This window comes from Oncorhynchus keta, chromosome 5, assembly GCF_023373465.1.
Source record: "Oncorhynchus keta strain PuntledgeMale-10-30-2019 chromosome 5, Oket_V2, whole genome shotgun sequence".
Classification (NCBI taxonomy): Eukaryota; Metazoa; Chordata; class Actinopteri; order Salmoniformes; family Salmonidae; genus Oncorhynchus; species Oncorhynchus keta.
The window spans coordinates 1129540-1146187 of record NC_068425.1 but is presented as its reverse complement, the minus strand read 5'-3'; the positions used below and the strand labels follow the sequence as shown (position 1 = coordinate 1146187).

Here is a 16648-nt window from a genome sequence, read left to right as displayed (position 1 = left end):
ACACACACACACACACACACACACACACACACACACACACACACACACACACACAGCAATGATTAAATATCAGTGTGTGTGTCAGTCCTTCCCAGGGCATCGTGAACGAGGCATTCGGTATCAACACAGACTCCCTCTACCATGAGATCAAGGATGCCAAGTCTGACATCATCGGGGATGTTGACGCTGGGGCGGAGCTACTAGGTAAGCCAATCAGAGGAGCTTTGGGTGTGGTATATGCAAATGAGCTATTGGAAGACAGCGTAGGCCAGTCTCTGGTGATGTTCCAGGCTGTCTACATTGTAAACGTTGCGTTGCATTAACCAATTGTTGTGTGCCATGTCGTCGACTGCACAGTCGCGTGTCAGGTTGCTATTTCAAATTATGTGGTGAGCTGATATGTTAAACACCTATCCAGCATTGTGAGTTCTGGCATGCGTCTGGAACCCGACCTCTGTCTGCACTAAGCAAAGAGTCATTGGGAATGTAAGCTGCGGTGCTTAGTGCTTAGCTGGTGGGTGCCCCAAACGCCTCAAAAAGAGGAAAGAGTTATTCCTGTGAAATTTGTTTAGCTTATTTTTTTTTTTGTATAAATGTCAGAATTAAGCACTATGTTTTGACGCTGTGTCACCAGCTGTGTCACCGTTGCCATAGCACTGGCTGGCTCTGAACTTTAACCCTACACACGGCGGAATGTTCACCACCACCCCACATGCCCGGCAGCTCCCCCATCCTCCACTGCACTGCAAAGCCCTCTAGGATATCACTTTGAACCATGGCTGCAGTCACCCATTGATTTGATCTATTTGAACGGTTGATTTTACAGGGCAAGCTGAATTATTCTTGATTTAGTCGTGGTTTACTTTCTGTTACCGGGTTTAGTTGACATAGCTTTATGATTGGTTTATTTCATTGCGATCATATTAGTTTATTGACCCGTGACCCTTCTCTATGCTTCCTCTCTCCCTTCCTGTGTATGCTGGACACGCCCCTAGGGGAGTTCTCAGGTGTGTATCTGAACCCTCTCTTTCTCAGACACACACATACACACACACACACACACACACACCCCTGCCTCCCATCTTCCAATACATTAAGTTCCACTGTATGCCTGTCGGCTTTACCCAATAACACAGTGCTGGCATTCCAGGCCACACCAGTTGTTTTAAATGTTGATCGAGTCCAGATAATGCTCTTTTTGATTGGTTGGTCGTAATGTTACTAAGCTCAACTGAACCCTGTGGTCAATAAAGGTAAATCTCTCTGAGTTTAAACTGACTTCTAGTGTTCTCTGGTCTTGGACAGGTCCAAGCTCTCTTTTTACTCTCTGAAGCTTTAGTATATAACAAGTGCTTATCAGCATTCTCTCTTCTCTCTCTCTCTCTCTCTCTCTTTCTTTCTCCTCTCTCTCCCTGTTTCTCTTCCTCTCTCCCAGTCCGTGATGATTTTTTCGGTAAGGCTCCCTCTAGCCTTATTCAGCATCTCTAGAAGGTTGCTCATCTTCCCATGTTGTTGTGTCTGTCTGCGATGTCTCGTCTTTGCTGTGTTCCATGTTGTGATGCCATTTTCTATCTGGTCCTCTGCTGTGATGTCACTTCCTCCCATTTCCTGTTGGCTGTTTATTTGAGTCTGGCAAGCTTTTTTTGTCTTCTTTTGTATTTGTTTTTCCATCTTTGACTTAATTTCAGAGATCTATTCTCCTTTCATTTTAGCATGTCACAGCAAACACACTATCATATCTGTATTTCTTTTGGGCTTTTCTTGGTTTCATTTCAGCTTGCGGAAGTTGGCTTAAACACGACGATGCTCCCCAAAACCTCGAAATGTTCATACATTACTGAAGTAGAATTAATCCATAAATAGCCCCAGAATTCATATTCAAAGACGATTCATGTGTTCGTGGAAAAAAAGTTAGCTAAGTTTAATAGTTAATGAACACTTGGAAAGTTTGTGAAGTGTTTATAGAGCTATAGAAGGAGTCTGCTTGTACTCTCTCCAACTGTTTGGCAAGACAGACAGGACAAACAGATCTGGGACCAGGCTAGAAAGAGTGTTGTTAGTGCTAATCAATGCTAACACTAACGCTAGCTGATACGTCACAGGGATGGGCAAGGAGGTGGAGAACCTGCTGACGGAGAACAAACATCTTCTGGAGACCAAGTAAGTGTGTGTGTTTTAAACTTACTCTTGTTTGTTGTGCTGCTGCATGTTAAAGATGGTTTGGTGCAAGATATATTTACTAGGGGGGGCTGTTCTTTTGCAAGGGTTGAGTAAAAAGTAAATTATTTTTGATGGATAGAGAGAGCACACACAGACATGCAAGGGTGTGTGTGTGTGTGTGTGTGTGTGTGTGTGTGTGTGTGTGTGTGTGTGTGTGTGTGTGTGTGTGTGTGTGTGTGTGTGTGTGTGTGTGTGTGTGTGTGTGTGTGTGTGTGTGTGTGTGTGTGTGTGTGTGTGTGTTTGAGAGTGATAGTAAAGACACGTAGAGAAAGTCTTTTTTAATTTTTTTTGTTTTTATTTAGTTTTGTCCATTTTATTTTGAGGTGGGGTTACAGGTATAAAAAAAAACAATCATATAAACGAATGCAAGATGTCCCCATCCATCTGCCCGTCCTCCCTCCCCACCTGGAAACCATTATTGAGTTAAGCAGTATTGATTCCCATTTCTCCCCATTCAGAAATGCTCTGAACATCGTGAAGAACGACCTAATAGCCAAAGTGGATGAGCTCTCTGGGGAGCATGAGGTGCTGAGAGAGGAACTGGAGGCTCTTAGGACCGCCAAGAACAAAGTAGACACAAAGGTTAAAGAACTGGAAGAAGAGCTGAAGAGGTGAGGGGTGTTGGGAGTGTGTGTGCATTGCGGGCATAGTGTGTGTGTGTGACTTTTGACTCTTATGACTCTTTGCCTCCTCAGGTTGAGAGCAGAGGCTCTGACTCTGGGAGCATCTCAGGACTCCAAGGATGAAGGAGGAGAAGATGTGAGTAAAACAAAAACAAAAAATAAACAAATGTACATTTAGTCATAATAGAAGACAGTCTTATCCAGAGCCACATATCACGGTTATAGAGTCATAAGATAGGTTTCCAAACCAATTGGCAACAGATTTTCATGCGAATATTCTTAAAATATGCTTCCATCGGAGATGTTTCCATCAAATTGACTTGTTGCGGATTAAAGGCTATGCGTGGTGACTTAGTGCACATAAATCAAATCAAATCAAATTTATTTATATAGCCCTTCGTACATCAGCTGATATCTCAAAGTGCTGTACAGAAACCCAGCCTAAAACCCCAAACAGCAAACAATGCAGGTGTAAAAGCACGGTGGCTAGGAAAAACTCCCTAGAAAGGCCAAAACCTAGGAAGAAACCTAGAGAGGAACCGGGCTATGTGGGGTGGCCAGTCCTCTTCTGGCTGTGCCGGGTAGAGATTATAACAGAACATGACCAAGATGTTCAAATGTTCATAAATGACCAGCATGGTCGAATAATAATAAGGCAGAACAGTTGAAACTGGAGCAGCAGCACAGTCAGGTGGACTGGGGACAGCAAGGAGCCATCATGTCAGGTAGTCCTGGGGCACGGTCCTAGGGCTCAGGTCCTCCGAGAGAGAGAAAGAAAGAGAGAATTAGAGAGAGCATATGTGGGGTGGCCAGTCCTCTTCTGGCTGTGCCGGGTGGAGATTATAACAGAACGTGGCCAAGATGTTCAAATGTTCATAAATGACCAGCATGGTTGAATAATAGTAAGGCAGAACAGTTGAAACTGCAGCAGCAGCATGGCCAGGTGGACTGGGGACAGCAAGGTGTCATCATGTCAGGTAGTCCTGGGACATGGTCCTAGGGCCCAGGCCAGTTGAAACTGGAGCAGCAGCATGGCCAGGTGGACTGGGGACAGGCTCAGGTCCTCCGAGAGAGAGAAAGAAAGAGAGAAGGAGAGAATTAGAGAACGCACACTTAGATTCACACAGGACACCGAATAGGACAGGAGAAGTACTCCAGATATAACAAACTTACCCTAGCCCCCCGACACATAAACTACTGAAGCATAAATACTGGAGGCTGAGACAGGAGGGGTTAGGAGACACTGTGGCCCCATCCGAGGACACCCCCGGACAGGGCCAAACAGGAAGGATATAACCCCACCCACTTTGCCAAAGCACAGCCCCCACACCACTAGAGGGATATCTTCAACCACCAACTTAAAACCACCAACATAAAACACACTTTTGCAGTTGAACTCCCATGTACCAAATAAAAATACAATTTAAATGGGTTTCCATCACATTTTCAATTCTACTGATGGTTTTGTGACAAATTATTTTTGTTATATTGCGAATGTGCCCAATCTGGTATTGGCACATGCGCTCTAACCAATACCTCACAGACACAGTCTGGGAATAGCCAACAACACGATGAGATTATTAAGGACAAAATAGCGAGATCGATCATCATGTTACCAGAATAAGACCCTAGATATTTATTGGAGAGGATCATTAAGCTCATCAATGTGGACTTTCACCACTCTGTGAAGTTCATAACTTTTTTCATTTGTATCCTAATAAACTGCATTCTTTCCCGAGTCGTAGTGGGAGGACCACACAACACATCATCGCGTGACTCCAAGTTTACTTCGATATGAAGCAACAATTTCATAGATTTTACTGAGTTACAGTTCATTTAAGGAAATCAGTCAATTGAAATAAATTCATTTGGCCCGAATCTATGGATTTCACAATACTGGGAATACAGATATGCATCTATTGCTCACAGATACCTTTAAAAAAGTTTATGATAGAGAAATGAACATTCAGTTCTCTGGCAACAGTTCTGGTGGACATTCCTGCAGTCAGCATGCCAATTGCTCACTCCCTCAAAATTTGAGACATCTGTGCAATTGTGTTGTGTGTAACCACATTTTTGCACAAAACTTGAGAGAAATGAGCTTTTTGTGCATATGGAACATTTCTGTGATCTTTTATTTCAACTCATAAAACATGGGACCAACACTTTACATTTTGCGTTTATTTTTCTGTTTAGTGTATATCATTATTTACTCATAAAGGCGTTTCCACCGCCTTTTTTTGCATAATTCATTTTACAGACAGAAAAATATCTCACTTTGTCTAGCGTTTTGTTTTGTCTACATTTATCTACATTTGCTATTTCCATCAGGCCTGTGGTGCAATTGTTTTATCCGACATTAAAAGGTTGGATGGAAACCTGGTTTCTGTAGGTAACATTTTCTTTAATAAAGCAGAAAAATCTAGTAAGAAAAGACTAGTTTGGTGGAATTATTGTAATCAAAAATGAGAGACTTTTAGATTTCTTCAAAACAATCAGACTTTATTATTTAATTACTGCAGTAATGGAGCTGGTTGGTAATCACCCCTGGAGGTGATCACTGAGAACTCAACGAGCTGGTTTGAGCCACAGCGTTTAATAGCAAAGTCCATCCTCCTTCAGTTTACATGACAAACAACAGATGTATGGAATGGGTCACGAGGTTTCCACTGGACATTCCACTGGATGTCATAAGGTGAATGCACCAATTTGTAAGTCGCTCTGGATAAGAGCGTCTGCTAAATGACTTAAATGTAATGTAAATGAGGTTAAGATTTGTATGAAAGATACTTAATAATTCACAACAGACAGTATCTTCTGTAAAAACTGTCCGCATTGTGTGGAAACGAGGGTCTGACCCCCCCAACTCCACACTGAAGCCCATGGTACCCCAGTACAGAAACATTAACTCATGTCAGTGTTAAATCCCCCAGAGGCCCACTTTCAGGTCACACAGACACAATAGAGTTATAAGAACTCTCTATTCTGTTGCATAAAACAACCATTTAATGCAATTACAGTTTTATAACATGGTCTTGCACTTTTGCTTTCACACTAATGCAGCTGGTAGTGCAAGAAACAACAGTGATTTTTTTTTTTTTTTCAAATGTCGAATTACTATAGTTGGTGGTAGATTTGTTGTATATGGGTTAATCCTGGGGGAATGCCACCTGCCAAATTACTATTGAGATTCTTGTGCCAGTTTTCTCTGTAGAACTGACCTTGGTTGTTTGACAGAAATGCCTTTGCAGGAGCCCTCAATCCTAATTGAGCTCATATGAAATTCACAACCACATTTCACATACCTACCGGTTCAACTAAGATTAGCTAGGGCAGGGGTTCCCAATTTGTTTTAGCCCACGACCCCATTTTTATATAAAAAATGTTTTGCGACCCCACCATGTAACAAAGTGATGTAATCAACAGTCAATGTTTTTACTTCTACTTTTGACAGTATTTCAATCTACAGGAAGTATGGTTTGAAGTGACTGAAATGCATCAGAAAGGTATTGGGAAGTTCAGAAGGTCACCAGGCCATACATTTGTATGGTCTTGTTTATATATTTTATCCCAGTCTGATTTAGTACCTGGTCTCGTCCACTGTTCTGATGATTCCTGCGTGGCTTGTTGGCATTGTAGAGTGGCACACATATATTGCATTCGGAAAGTATTCAGACCCCTTCACTTTTTCCACATTTTGTTACGTTTAGGGCTATGGCAGTCATGAAACTTTGTCAAATGGTGATTGTCAGGCAAATAACTGCCAGTCTCACGGTAATTGACTGTTAATTATCATAAACACATTTAGCATCTCCTTCCTTCCACGCATAGCCTACATTTTAAAAAGTCTAATGTCCATGTAATATAGCCTACACCAGTGGTTCCCAAACTTTTTATAGTCCCATACCCCTTCAAACATTCAACCTCCAGCTACGTACCCTCTCTAGCACCAGGGTCAGCGCACTCTCAAATGTTGTTTTTTGCCATCATTGTAAGCCTGCCACACACACTATAACAATACATTTATTAAACATTAGAATGAGTGTGAGTTTTTGTCACAACCCGGCTCGTGGGAAGTGACAAAAAGCTCTTATTGTATATGGGCACAGGGCACAAATAATAATAATCAATAATTTGGCTCTTTATTTAACCATCTTACATGTAAAACCGTATTTGTTCATTGGAAATGGTGAATAACTCACCACAGGTTAATGAGAAGGGTGTGCTTGAAAGGATGCACATAACTCTGCCATGTTGGGTTGAATTGGAGAGAGTCTCAGTCTTCAATCATTTTCCACACACAGTCTGTGCCTGTATTTAGTTTTCATGCTAGTGAGGGCCGAGAATCCACTCTCATATAGGTACGTGGTTGCAAAGGTCATCAGTGTCTTAACAGCGCGATTTGCAACAAGGCAGGATACTCTGAGCGGCAGCCCAATCCAGAAATCCAGCAGTGGCTTCTGATTAAATGACATTTTCACAGGACCGCTTGTTTAAATTTCGATGAGGCTCTCTTGTTCAGATATCGGTAAGTGGACTAGAGGCAGGGCATGAAAGGGATAACGAATCCAGTTGTTTGTGTCATCCGTTTACCTGCGTAATTGCGCGCCCAGCTCACTCAGGTGCTTTGCTATATCACATTTGACGTTGTCCGTAAGCTTGAGTTCATTTGCACTCAGAAAAGCATACAATGATGGAAGGACCTGTGTGTCGTCCTTGTTAATGCAGACAGAGAAGAGCTCCAACTTCTTAATCACAGCCTCAATTTTGTCAGGGACATTGAATATAGTTGCGGAGAGTCCCTGTAATCCTAGATTCAGATCATTCAGGCAAGAAAAAACATCACTCAGAAAGGCCAGTCGTGTGAGAAACTCGTCATCATGCAAGTGGTCAGACAAGTGAAAATGATGGTCAGCAAAGAGAGTAACGGTCAATGTGATTGAGGCCATCACTTTTTAATTAGAGACCATCACTCTCTTTTCTCGTGCAATTGCATAGCCTATAGAAATGTTGCGGAACATGAACTCATGGGCTCTCATGAAGTATTTGATTCGATTTTCGAATACATTTGCATTGCCGTCAGGATGATTAGAGGGACAATGATTACGGTCACCGTAACAGCCCTGGTTACGTTACAGCCTTATTTGAAAATTGATTCAATTGCTATTTTCCCTCATCAATCTACACACAATAGCCCATAATGACAAAGTAAAAACAGGTTTTTAGAATTTTTGGCAAATGTGTAAAAAAACAATAACTAAAATATCACATTTACATAAGTATTCAGACCCTTTACTCAGTACTTTGTTGAAGCACCTTTGGCAGCGATTAAGCCTAGAGTCTTCTTGGGTATGACGCTACAAGCTTGGCACATCTGTATTTGGGGAGTTTCTCCCATTCTTCTCTGCAGATCCTCTCAAGCTCTGTCGTGTTGGATGGAGAGCATCGCTGCACAGCTATTTTCAGGTCTCTCCAGAGATGTTTGATCGGGTTCAAGTCCGGGCTCTAGCTGGGCCACTCAAGGACATTCAGAGACTTTCCCCGAAGCCAATCCTGCGCTGTCTTGGCTGTGTGCTTAGGGTCGTTGTCCTGTTAGAAGGTGAACCTTTTCCCCAGTCTGAGGTCCTGAGCGCTCTGGAGCAAGTTTTCATTAAGGATCTCTCTGTACTTTGCTTTGTTCATCTTTCCCTCGATCTTGACTAGTCTTCCAGTCCCTACCATTGAAAAACATCCCCCAGCAAGATGCTGCCACCACCATGCTTCACCGTAGGGATGGTATTGGCCAGGTGATGAGTGGTGCATGGTTTCCTCCAGATGTGACTCTTGGCATTCCGTCTTGCCACTCTACTATAAAGGCCTGATTGGTGGAGTGCTGCAGAGATAGTTGTACTTTTGGAAGGTTCTTCCATCTCCACAGAGGAACTCTGGAGCTCTGTCAGTGACCACCGGGTTCTTGGTCACCTCCCTGACCAAGCCCTTCTCCCCCGATTGCTCAGTTTGGCCAGCTCTAGGAAGAGTCTTGGTGGTTCCAAACTTCTTCCATTTAAGAATGATGGAGGCCACTGTCTTCTTGGGAACCTTCAATGCTGCAGAAATGTTTTGGTACCCTTCCCCAGATCTGTGCCTCGACACAATCCTGTCTCGGAGCTCTACGTACAATTCCATCGACAGTATGGCTTGGTTTTTGCTCTGATCTGCACTGTCAAAAGTGGACCTTATATAGACAGGTGTGTGCCTTTCCAAATCATGTCCAATCAATTGAATGTACCACAGGTGGACTCCAATCAAGTTGTAGAAACATGTGAAGAATGATCAATTGAAACAGGATGCATCTGAGCTCAATTTTGAGGCTCATAGCAAAGGGTCTGAATATTTATGTAAATAAGTTATTTCTGTTAGTTATTGGTAATACATTTGAAAAAAATCTAAAATCCTGTTTTCACTTTGTTGTTATGGGGTATTGTGTGTAGATTGAGGGAAAAAAATAATTTAATACATTTTAAAATAAGGCTATAACATTTGGAAAAAGTGAAGGGGTCTAAATTCTTTCCGAATGCACTGTACGTGTTCCTTAGACTCTTATCTTTAAGTGATGGGGTCAAAATATTTTGCATTGAAAAGATAAGAGGCATTTGTTGGAAGATAACAGAAACCTCTCTGTTTGTTACAACCACATCTAGCGGCTACTGGAGATTCTCTTGCGACCCCATTTTCAAATCAGGTGACCCCTATTTTGGGAAACTATAAGGGCACAAGGCGAGACCAAAATGCAGACACAGGAGGCAGATGGTTGAGCTCTGATATTTATTACGCCAAAAGGGGGTAGGCAAAAGGCAGGTCGGGGACAGGCGAGAGTTCATAAACCAGGTCAGAGTCCAAACAGTACAAGAAAAAACAGAGACTGGGAAAAAGGAGCTAGGAGAAACGCTGGTTGACTTGGCAAAACAAGCCGAACTGGCACAGAGAGACAGGAAACACAGGGATAAATACACCGGGGACTAATGGGGAAAACAGGAGACACCTGGAGGTGGGTGGAGACAATCACCAAAACTGGTGAAACAGATCAGGGTGTGACAGAAATGCTGATCTAGGGGCATGTTAAGCTAACTATGCCTCTTGGGTTGGCATTGAATAGTTTTCTTTCTGAAAATGTTGTGAAAAATAACATTTCTGATAGCCAGCACAGAACAGTTTGGGGTCACCAGGCACAACAGTGTAAAAGGGTATCCCTTCTCATCCTCCCCTCTCTCTTCCTCTCTTCTCTCCCCCTTCTCTCTTCCCCATTTTCTCCCCCTCCTTTTCTCCCTCAGTACTCGTCTCCGATGGTGGATGGGGATGTTACTATGACGCAGCGTCGGCGTTTCACGCGGGTAGAGATGGCCAGGGTCTTGATGGAGAGGAACCAGTACAAGGAGAGACTAATGGAACTACAGGAGGCCGTCCGGTGGACAGAGATGATCAGGTGATGACAGGAGAAGGAGGAGTGGGAGGAGGGGAGTGAGGGGTGAAAGGGAGAGGAACCAGTACAAGGAGAGACTAATGGAACTACAGGAGGCCGTCCGGTGGACAGAGATGATCAGGTGATGACAGGAGAAGGAGGAGTGGGAGGAGGGGGGTGAGGGGTGAAAGGGAGAGGAACCAGTACAAGGAGAGGCTAATGGAACTACAGGAGGCCGTCCGGTGGACAGAGATGATCAGGTGATGACAGGAGAAGGAGGAGTGGGAGGAGGGGAGTGAGGGGTGAAAGGGAGAGGAACCAGTACAAGGATAGGCTAATGGAGATGCTGTCGGCCGTCTGGTGGACAGAGATGATCAGGTGATGACAGGAGAAGGAGGAGGGGAGTGAGGGGTGAAAGGGAGAGGAACCCGTACAAGGATAGGCTAATGGAGATGCTGTCGGCCGTCTGGTGGACAGAGATGATCAGGTGATGACAGGAGAAGGAGGAGTGGGAGGAGGGGAGTGAGGGGTGAAAGGGAGAGGAACCAGAACAAGGATAGGCTAATGGAGATGCTGTCGGCCGTCCGGTGGACAGAGATGATCAGGTGATGACAGGAGAAGGAGGAGTGGGAGGAGGGGAGTGAGGGGTGAAAGGGAGAGGAACCCGTACAAGGATAGGCTAATGGAGATGCTGTCGGCCATCTGGTGGACAGAGAGGATCGGGAAAGGCAGGCCGTATCTCCTATATTTAGCATGACAATGACCAAAGACGTTGGCAAGACCAACAGATCTGTGACCAGGCTAGATATATGCTGCTCCCATGATTTATTCCTGCAAAAACATGTCTCTCTCTGTCTCCTCAGGGCATCCAGGGAGAGTCCTCAGATGCAGGAGAAGAAGAAATCCACCATCTGGCAGTTGTGAGTTATTATCAGTGGCATGCAGCATAAAGGTGTCAGCATACTTCAGTTCGGCTAGCACCTAGTTTGGCTGGAACCGAATGAGTGTGCTCGCATACTCCCTTAAAAGACGTTCGCTTGAAAAATGAGAAAAAAACGGCACTAGTTCTGTTTGTCAATTTTGAGACGACTCAAAATAGTCCTAATTAATCTAAGATAACTCAATAAATCTGTAATTTATTTTGAAGTTTTTGCCGAGGAGTTCTTAGTTACAATATTATATCTAAACTAAGATGTTTGGTGCAGTATTTTTTTTGTGTTGAAAACGAGTCGTCTCTTGTTAAATGACCACAGACTCTATAGAAGAATCCCTACTGTTGACCAATCACGATGAAGGGACGTAGACTTCGGTTTGCCTCGAAAAAATGTTGTGTGCCCGAACAGCCAAAAAAACCTTACCCGAAATCCAAAACGAACAGAAACGTCACAAAATGCCGTCAGAATATACAGTTGAAGTCGGAGGTTTACATGTACCTTAGCCAATACTCTGTTTTTTACAATGCCTGACATTTAATCCTAGTAAAATTTCCTTAGGTTAGTTAGGATCACCACTTCATTTTAAGAATGTGAAATGTCAGAATAATAGTAGAGAGAATGATTTATTTCAGCTTTTATTTATTTTATCACATTCCCAGTGGGTCAGAAGTTTACATACACTCAATCAGCATTGCCTTTAAATTGTTTAACTTGGGTCAAACATAATATAATAATAATAATATATGCCATTTAGCAGACGCTTTTATCCAAAGCGACTTACAGTCATGTGTGCATACATTCTACGTATGGGTGGTCCCAGGGATCGAACCCACTACCCTGGCGTTACAAGCGCCATGCTCTACCAACTGAGCTACAGAAGGACTAGCCTTCCACAAGTTTCCCACAATAAGTTGGGTGAATTTTGGCCCATTCCTCCTGACAGAGCTTGTGTAACTGAGTTTGGTTTGTAGGCCTCCTTGCTCGCGCACGCTTTTTCAGTTCTTTCCACAAATTTTCTATAGGATTGAGGTCAGGGCTTTGTTATGGCCACTCCAAAGCCTTGACTTTGTTGTCCTTAAGCCATTTGCCACAACTTTGGAAGTATGCTTGGGGTCATTGTCCATTTGGAAGACTCATTTGCGACCAAGCTTTAACTTCCTGACTGGTGTCTTGAGATGTTGCTTTAATATATCCACATATTTCCCCCCCCCCCTCATGATGCCATCTATTTTGTGAAGTGCACCAGTCCCTCCTGCAGCAAAGCACCCCCACAACATGATGCTGCCACCCCCTTGCTTCACGGCTGGGATGGTGTTCTTCGGCTCCCCCTTTTTCCTCCAAACATAACGTTGGTCATTATGGCCAAACAGCTCTCTTTTTGTGTCATGAGACCAGAGGGCATTTCTCCAAAAAGTATGATCTTTGTCCCCATGTGCAGTTGCAAACCGTAGTCTTTTTTATGGCGGTTTTGGAGCAGTGGCTTCATCCTGGCTGAGCGGCCTTTCAGGTTATGTCGATATAGGACTCGTTTTCCTGTGGATATAGATACTTTTGTACCTGTTTCCTCCAGCATCTTCACAAGGTCCTTTGCCGTTGTTCTGGGATTCATTTGCACTTTTTGCACCAAAGTACGTTCATCTCTAGGAGACAGAGAGGTATGACGGCTGTGTGGTCCCATGGTGTTTATACTTGCGTACTATTGTTTGTACAGATGAACGTGGTACTTTCAGGCGTTTGGAAATTGTTCTCAAGGATGACTTGTGGAAGTCTACAATTTTTTGTCAAAGGTCTTGGCTGATTTCTTTTGATTTTCCCATTATGTCAAGCAAAGAGTTTGAAGGTAGGCCTTGAAAAACATCCACAGGTACACCTCCAATTGACTCAAATGATGTCAATTAGCCTATCAGACGCTTCTAACGCCATGACATCATTTTAAACAAGCTGTTTAAAGGCATAGTCAACTTCGTGTATGTAAACTTCTGACCCACTGGAATTGTGATACAGTGAATTATAAGTACAATAATCTGTCTGTAAACAATTGTTGGAAAAATTACTTGTGTCAAGAAAAAAGTAGATGTCCTTACCGACTTGCCAAAACTATAGTTTAACAATAATTTTGTGGAGCAGTTGAAAAACTAGTTTTAATGACTCCAACCTAAGTGTATGTAAACTTCCGACTTCAACTGTATGCGCAAACTCTGCCGAACTGTTTCAGCTGGGTAGCATGCGGACGCCTTAAGGCTGTGTACTGTACACTACTGTTCAAAAGTTTGGGGTCACTTAGAAATGTCCTTGTTTTTGAAAGAAAGAAAAGCACATTTTTTGTCCATTAAAATAACATCAAATTGATCAGAAATACAGTATAGACATTAATGTTGTAATTGACTATTGTAGCTGGGAACAGCAGATTTTTTATGGAATATCTACATAGGCGTACAGATGCCCACTGTCATCAACCATCACTGTGTTCCAATGGCACGTTGTGTTAGCTTAATTCCAAGTTTCTCATTTTAAAAGGCTAATTGTTCATTAGAAAACCCCTTTTGCAAGTATGTTAGCACCTCTGAAAACTGTTATACTGATTAAAGAAGCAATAAAACTAGCCTTCTTTAGACTAGTTGAGTATCTGTAGCATTTGTGGGTTTGGTTACAGGCTCAAAATGGCCAGAAACAAAGACCTTTCTTCTGATACTCGTCAATCTGTTCTTGTTCTGAGAAATGAAGGCTATTCCATTTCTGATCAATTTGATGTTATTTTAATGTACAAAACATTTGCTTTTCTTTTAAAAACAAGGACATTTTGGTAGTGTACAGTTAATTAAATCTTTACTGAACTTTCTGACTGTACATCTCTCTCTCTCTTCTCTCCTTCCAGTTTCGCCCGCCTGTTCAGTTCCTCGGCGAGTCCTCCGCCAGTCAAGCGTCCATACTACAGCGTCAACATCCACTACAAATCCCCGTCCCCTGCAGGCTTCCCCCAGAGACGCAGCCACGCCATGTGTCAGATCTCCACCTCAAACCGAACCCTGGAGTTTTTCCCAGAAGAGTGAGAAAAAAACACACACACCAACCTTTTTTATTTACATTCTTCCCTCAATCTGTCTCTGTCCATACCTTCATCCCTCCATCCCTCCACCCCTCTCTCTCTCTCTGATCATCCTCCATCTCCGTCCCTCTATCCCTTCCTTCCTCCCTACCTCCATCTCCATCCCTCCCTTGTCCACCCTCTAACATTGTAGAGTTAGTTGTCTATGCATGTGTAGGGGAGAGTGTGTAAAGTGTAATCCTACAATATGTGTGATATAATTTATTACCTCCCATCATATTTTGAATCAGTTAGTAGTGTTCTTGCATGTGGCATCATGTTAAAGTGCAAAAGGATGTATGGTTGCTAGTTGATATTACTGCTTTGTGCATTGTTCTTAGTGATTATTACTAAGTGCAGATCACATATTGTGATTGCTGCTTATTTTGCGCTCTACTCCTGTTTATGGGTGTGTTCTTTTGTTTTCCATGTATTTTCTCATAGCTGGCTGTAGCTTAACTGCTTAAAAACTCACAATGCTGCTGTAGCTTCTCTCTTTCTTTGCAGCAGCTTGGCCGCGCTTGCTAACGCTTCGCTTCTCTCTCTCCGCCTCTCTCTCTCTCTCTCTATGCCTTTATCTCCACCCTCTGTTCTAGACTGGCCAGTAATGGTGTTGCGTCTCTCCTTAGCGACTCTGCGCTGTCAGCTCGTCGTGAGCAGCGCCGGGAACAATACCGGCAGGTCCGAGAGCACATGCGCCGCGATGACGGCATTATGCAGGCCTGCGGCTGGAGCGTACCACCACGCTTCAAACAGGTACCGTCTCTCATCCACCTGTCCGTCTGTCCGGCCGTTTGCCCACCAATCTGAGTATTTAGCAAGCATTCAGCTTCCAAGTAAAATGCCTTCCATCCCAGCTCTGCAGATTTAGCTGTGAAGAGACAGAATCATTAGATCATTTGTTTTGGTACTGTCCATATGTAGCTTGTTTTTGGTTGCAGGTCTAGGAATGGCTGATGAATTGTAACATTTACCTGGAGCTAACTCTGCTGGGTGATTTGAAAAGTCATAGTCAACTGATCAATAATATAATAATACTTTCAGCAAAAATGTTGTCTTTAATATACAATTTGTAGAAACTATGAGAATAGAAAGGTTCAGAACTTTTGTGAAACATCACAGCAGAGTTGGAAAATATATGGCAAATAGAAATAAAAAATGGATGGTGTTAAGAGATAGATGGGAGGGGTTGAGTGGAGCTGAAGGGTGGGACTGAAAACAACGAGATAACTAATGTAAAATATATTGTGTCCGTGAAATGTATATACTGTAGATACAGAATTTTTGTGAAACAGCACAGTTAAAAATATATGGTGAATAGAAATAAAAACGGGAATGGTCTTCAGAGATAGATGGGAGGGGTTTAGGGTAACTGAAGGATAGGACTGGATGGTCTTCAGAGATAGATGGGAGGGGTTTAGGGTAACTGAAGGATAGGACTGGATGGTCTTCAGAGATAGATGGGAGGGGTTTAGGGTAACTGAAGGATAGGACTGGATGGTCTTCAGAGATAGATGGGAGGGGTTGAGGGTAGATGGGATTAAAAACAAACAAATAACTATTCTAAAATACATTTTGTCCGTAAAATGTATATAAAATGTATACCCCTTCACCTTTCTCACATTTTGTTACATTACAGCCTTATTCTAAAATGTATTATTCCCTCATCAATACCCCTTAATGACAAACATTTTTTGTTTCTCAAGTGTATTAAAAATAAATACAAACCCTTTGCTATGACACTCAAAATTGAGCTCAGGTGCATCCTGTTTCCATTGATCAGGATTATGTCGAGTCACAGATCTGGGGAAGGGTACCAAAACATTTCTGCAGCATTGAAGGTCCCCAAGGACACAGTGGCCTCAATCGTACTTAAATGGAAGAGGTTTGGAGCCACCAAGACTCTTCCTAGAACTAGCTGCCCTGCCAAACTGAGCAATCTGGGGAGGAAGGGCCTTGGTCAGGGAGGTGACTCTGACAGAGCTCCAGAGTTCCTCTGTGGAGATGGGGGAACCTTCCAGACGAACAACCATCTCTGCAGCACTCCACCAATCTGGCCTTAATGATAAAGTGGCCAGATGGAAGCCACTCTTCAGTAAAAGGCACGTGACAGCCCGCTTTGAGTTTGCCAAAAGGCACCTGAAGGACTCTCAGACCATGAGAAACAAGATTCTCCGGTCTGATGAAACCAAGATTGAACGCTTTGGCCTGAATGCCAAGCGTCACGTCTGGAGGGGGGGAAAAAACAACCTGTTTTTACTTTGTCATTATGGGGTATTGTGTGTAGATTTAATGAAGAAAAAAAACAATTGAATCCATTTTAGAATAAGGCTGTAGTGTAACAAAA

General features: G+C 43.1%; 1 protein-coding gene across 10 annotated transcripts in view; it reads left to right on the top strand.

Annotated features, from left to right (window-relative positions):
• The window catches only part of mapk8ip3 (mitogen-activated protein kinase 8 interacting protein 3), a 71300-nt gene that overhangs the window by 35265 nt on the left and 19387 nt on the right, over positions 1–16648 (top strand). For 4 of the 10 annotated variants that reach the window (XM_052518335.1, XM_052518338.1, XM_052518343.1 and 1 more), the window contains 10 exons: positions 86–204; positions 996–1007; positions 1436–1453; positions 2103–2160; positions 2679–2831; positions 2916–2979; positions 10154–10305; positions 11145–11201; positions 14092–14262; positions 14898–15057. In XM_052518335.1, coding sequence (XP_052374295.1) covers positions 86–204; positions 996–1007; positions 1436–1453; positions 2103–2160; positions 2679–2831; positions 2916–2979; positions 10154–10305; positions 11145–11201; positions 14092–14262; positions 14898–15057 — 964 coding nt within the window. The remainder of the gene's footprint in view (positions 1–85; positions 205–995; positions 1008–1435; positions 1454–2102; positions 2161–2678; positions 2832–2915; positions 2980–10153; positions 10306–11144; positions 11202–14091; positions 14263–14897; positions 15058–16648) is intronic. The other 6 variants (XM_052518344.1, XM_052518339.1, XM_052518340.1 and 3 more) reach the window with 5 other exon arrangements.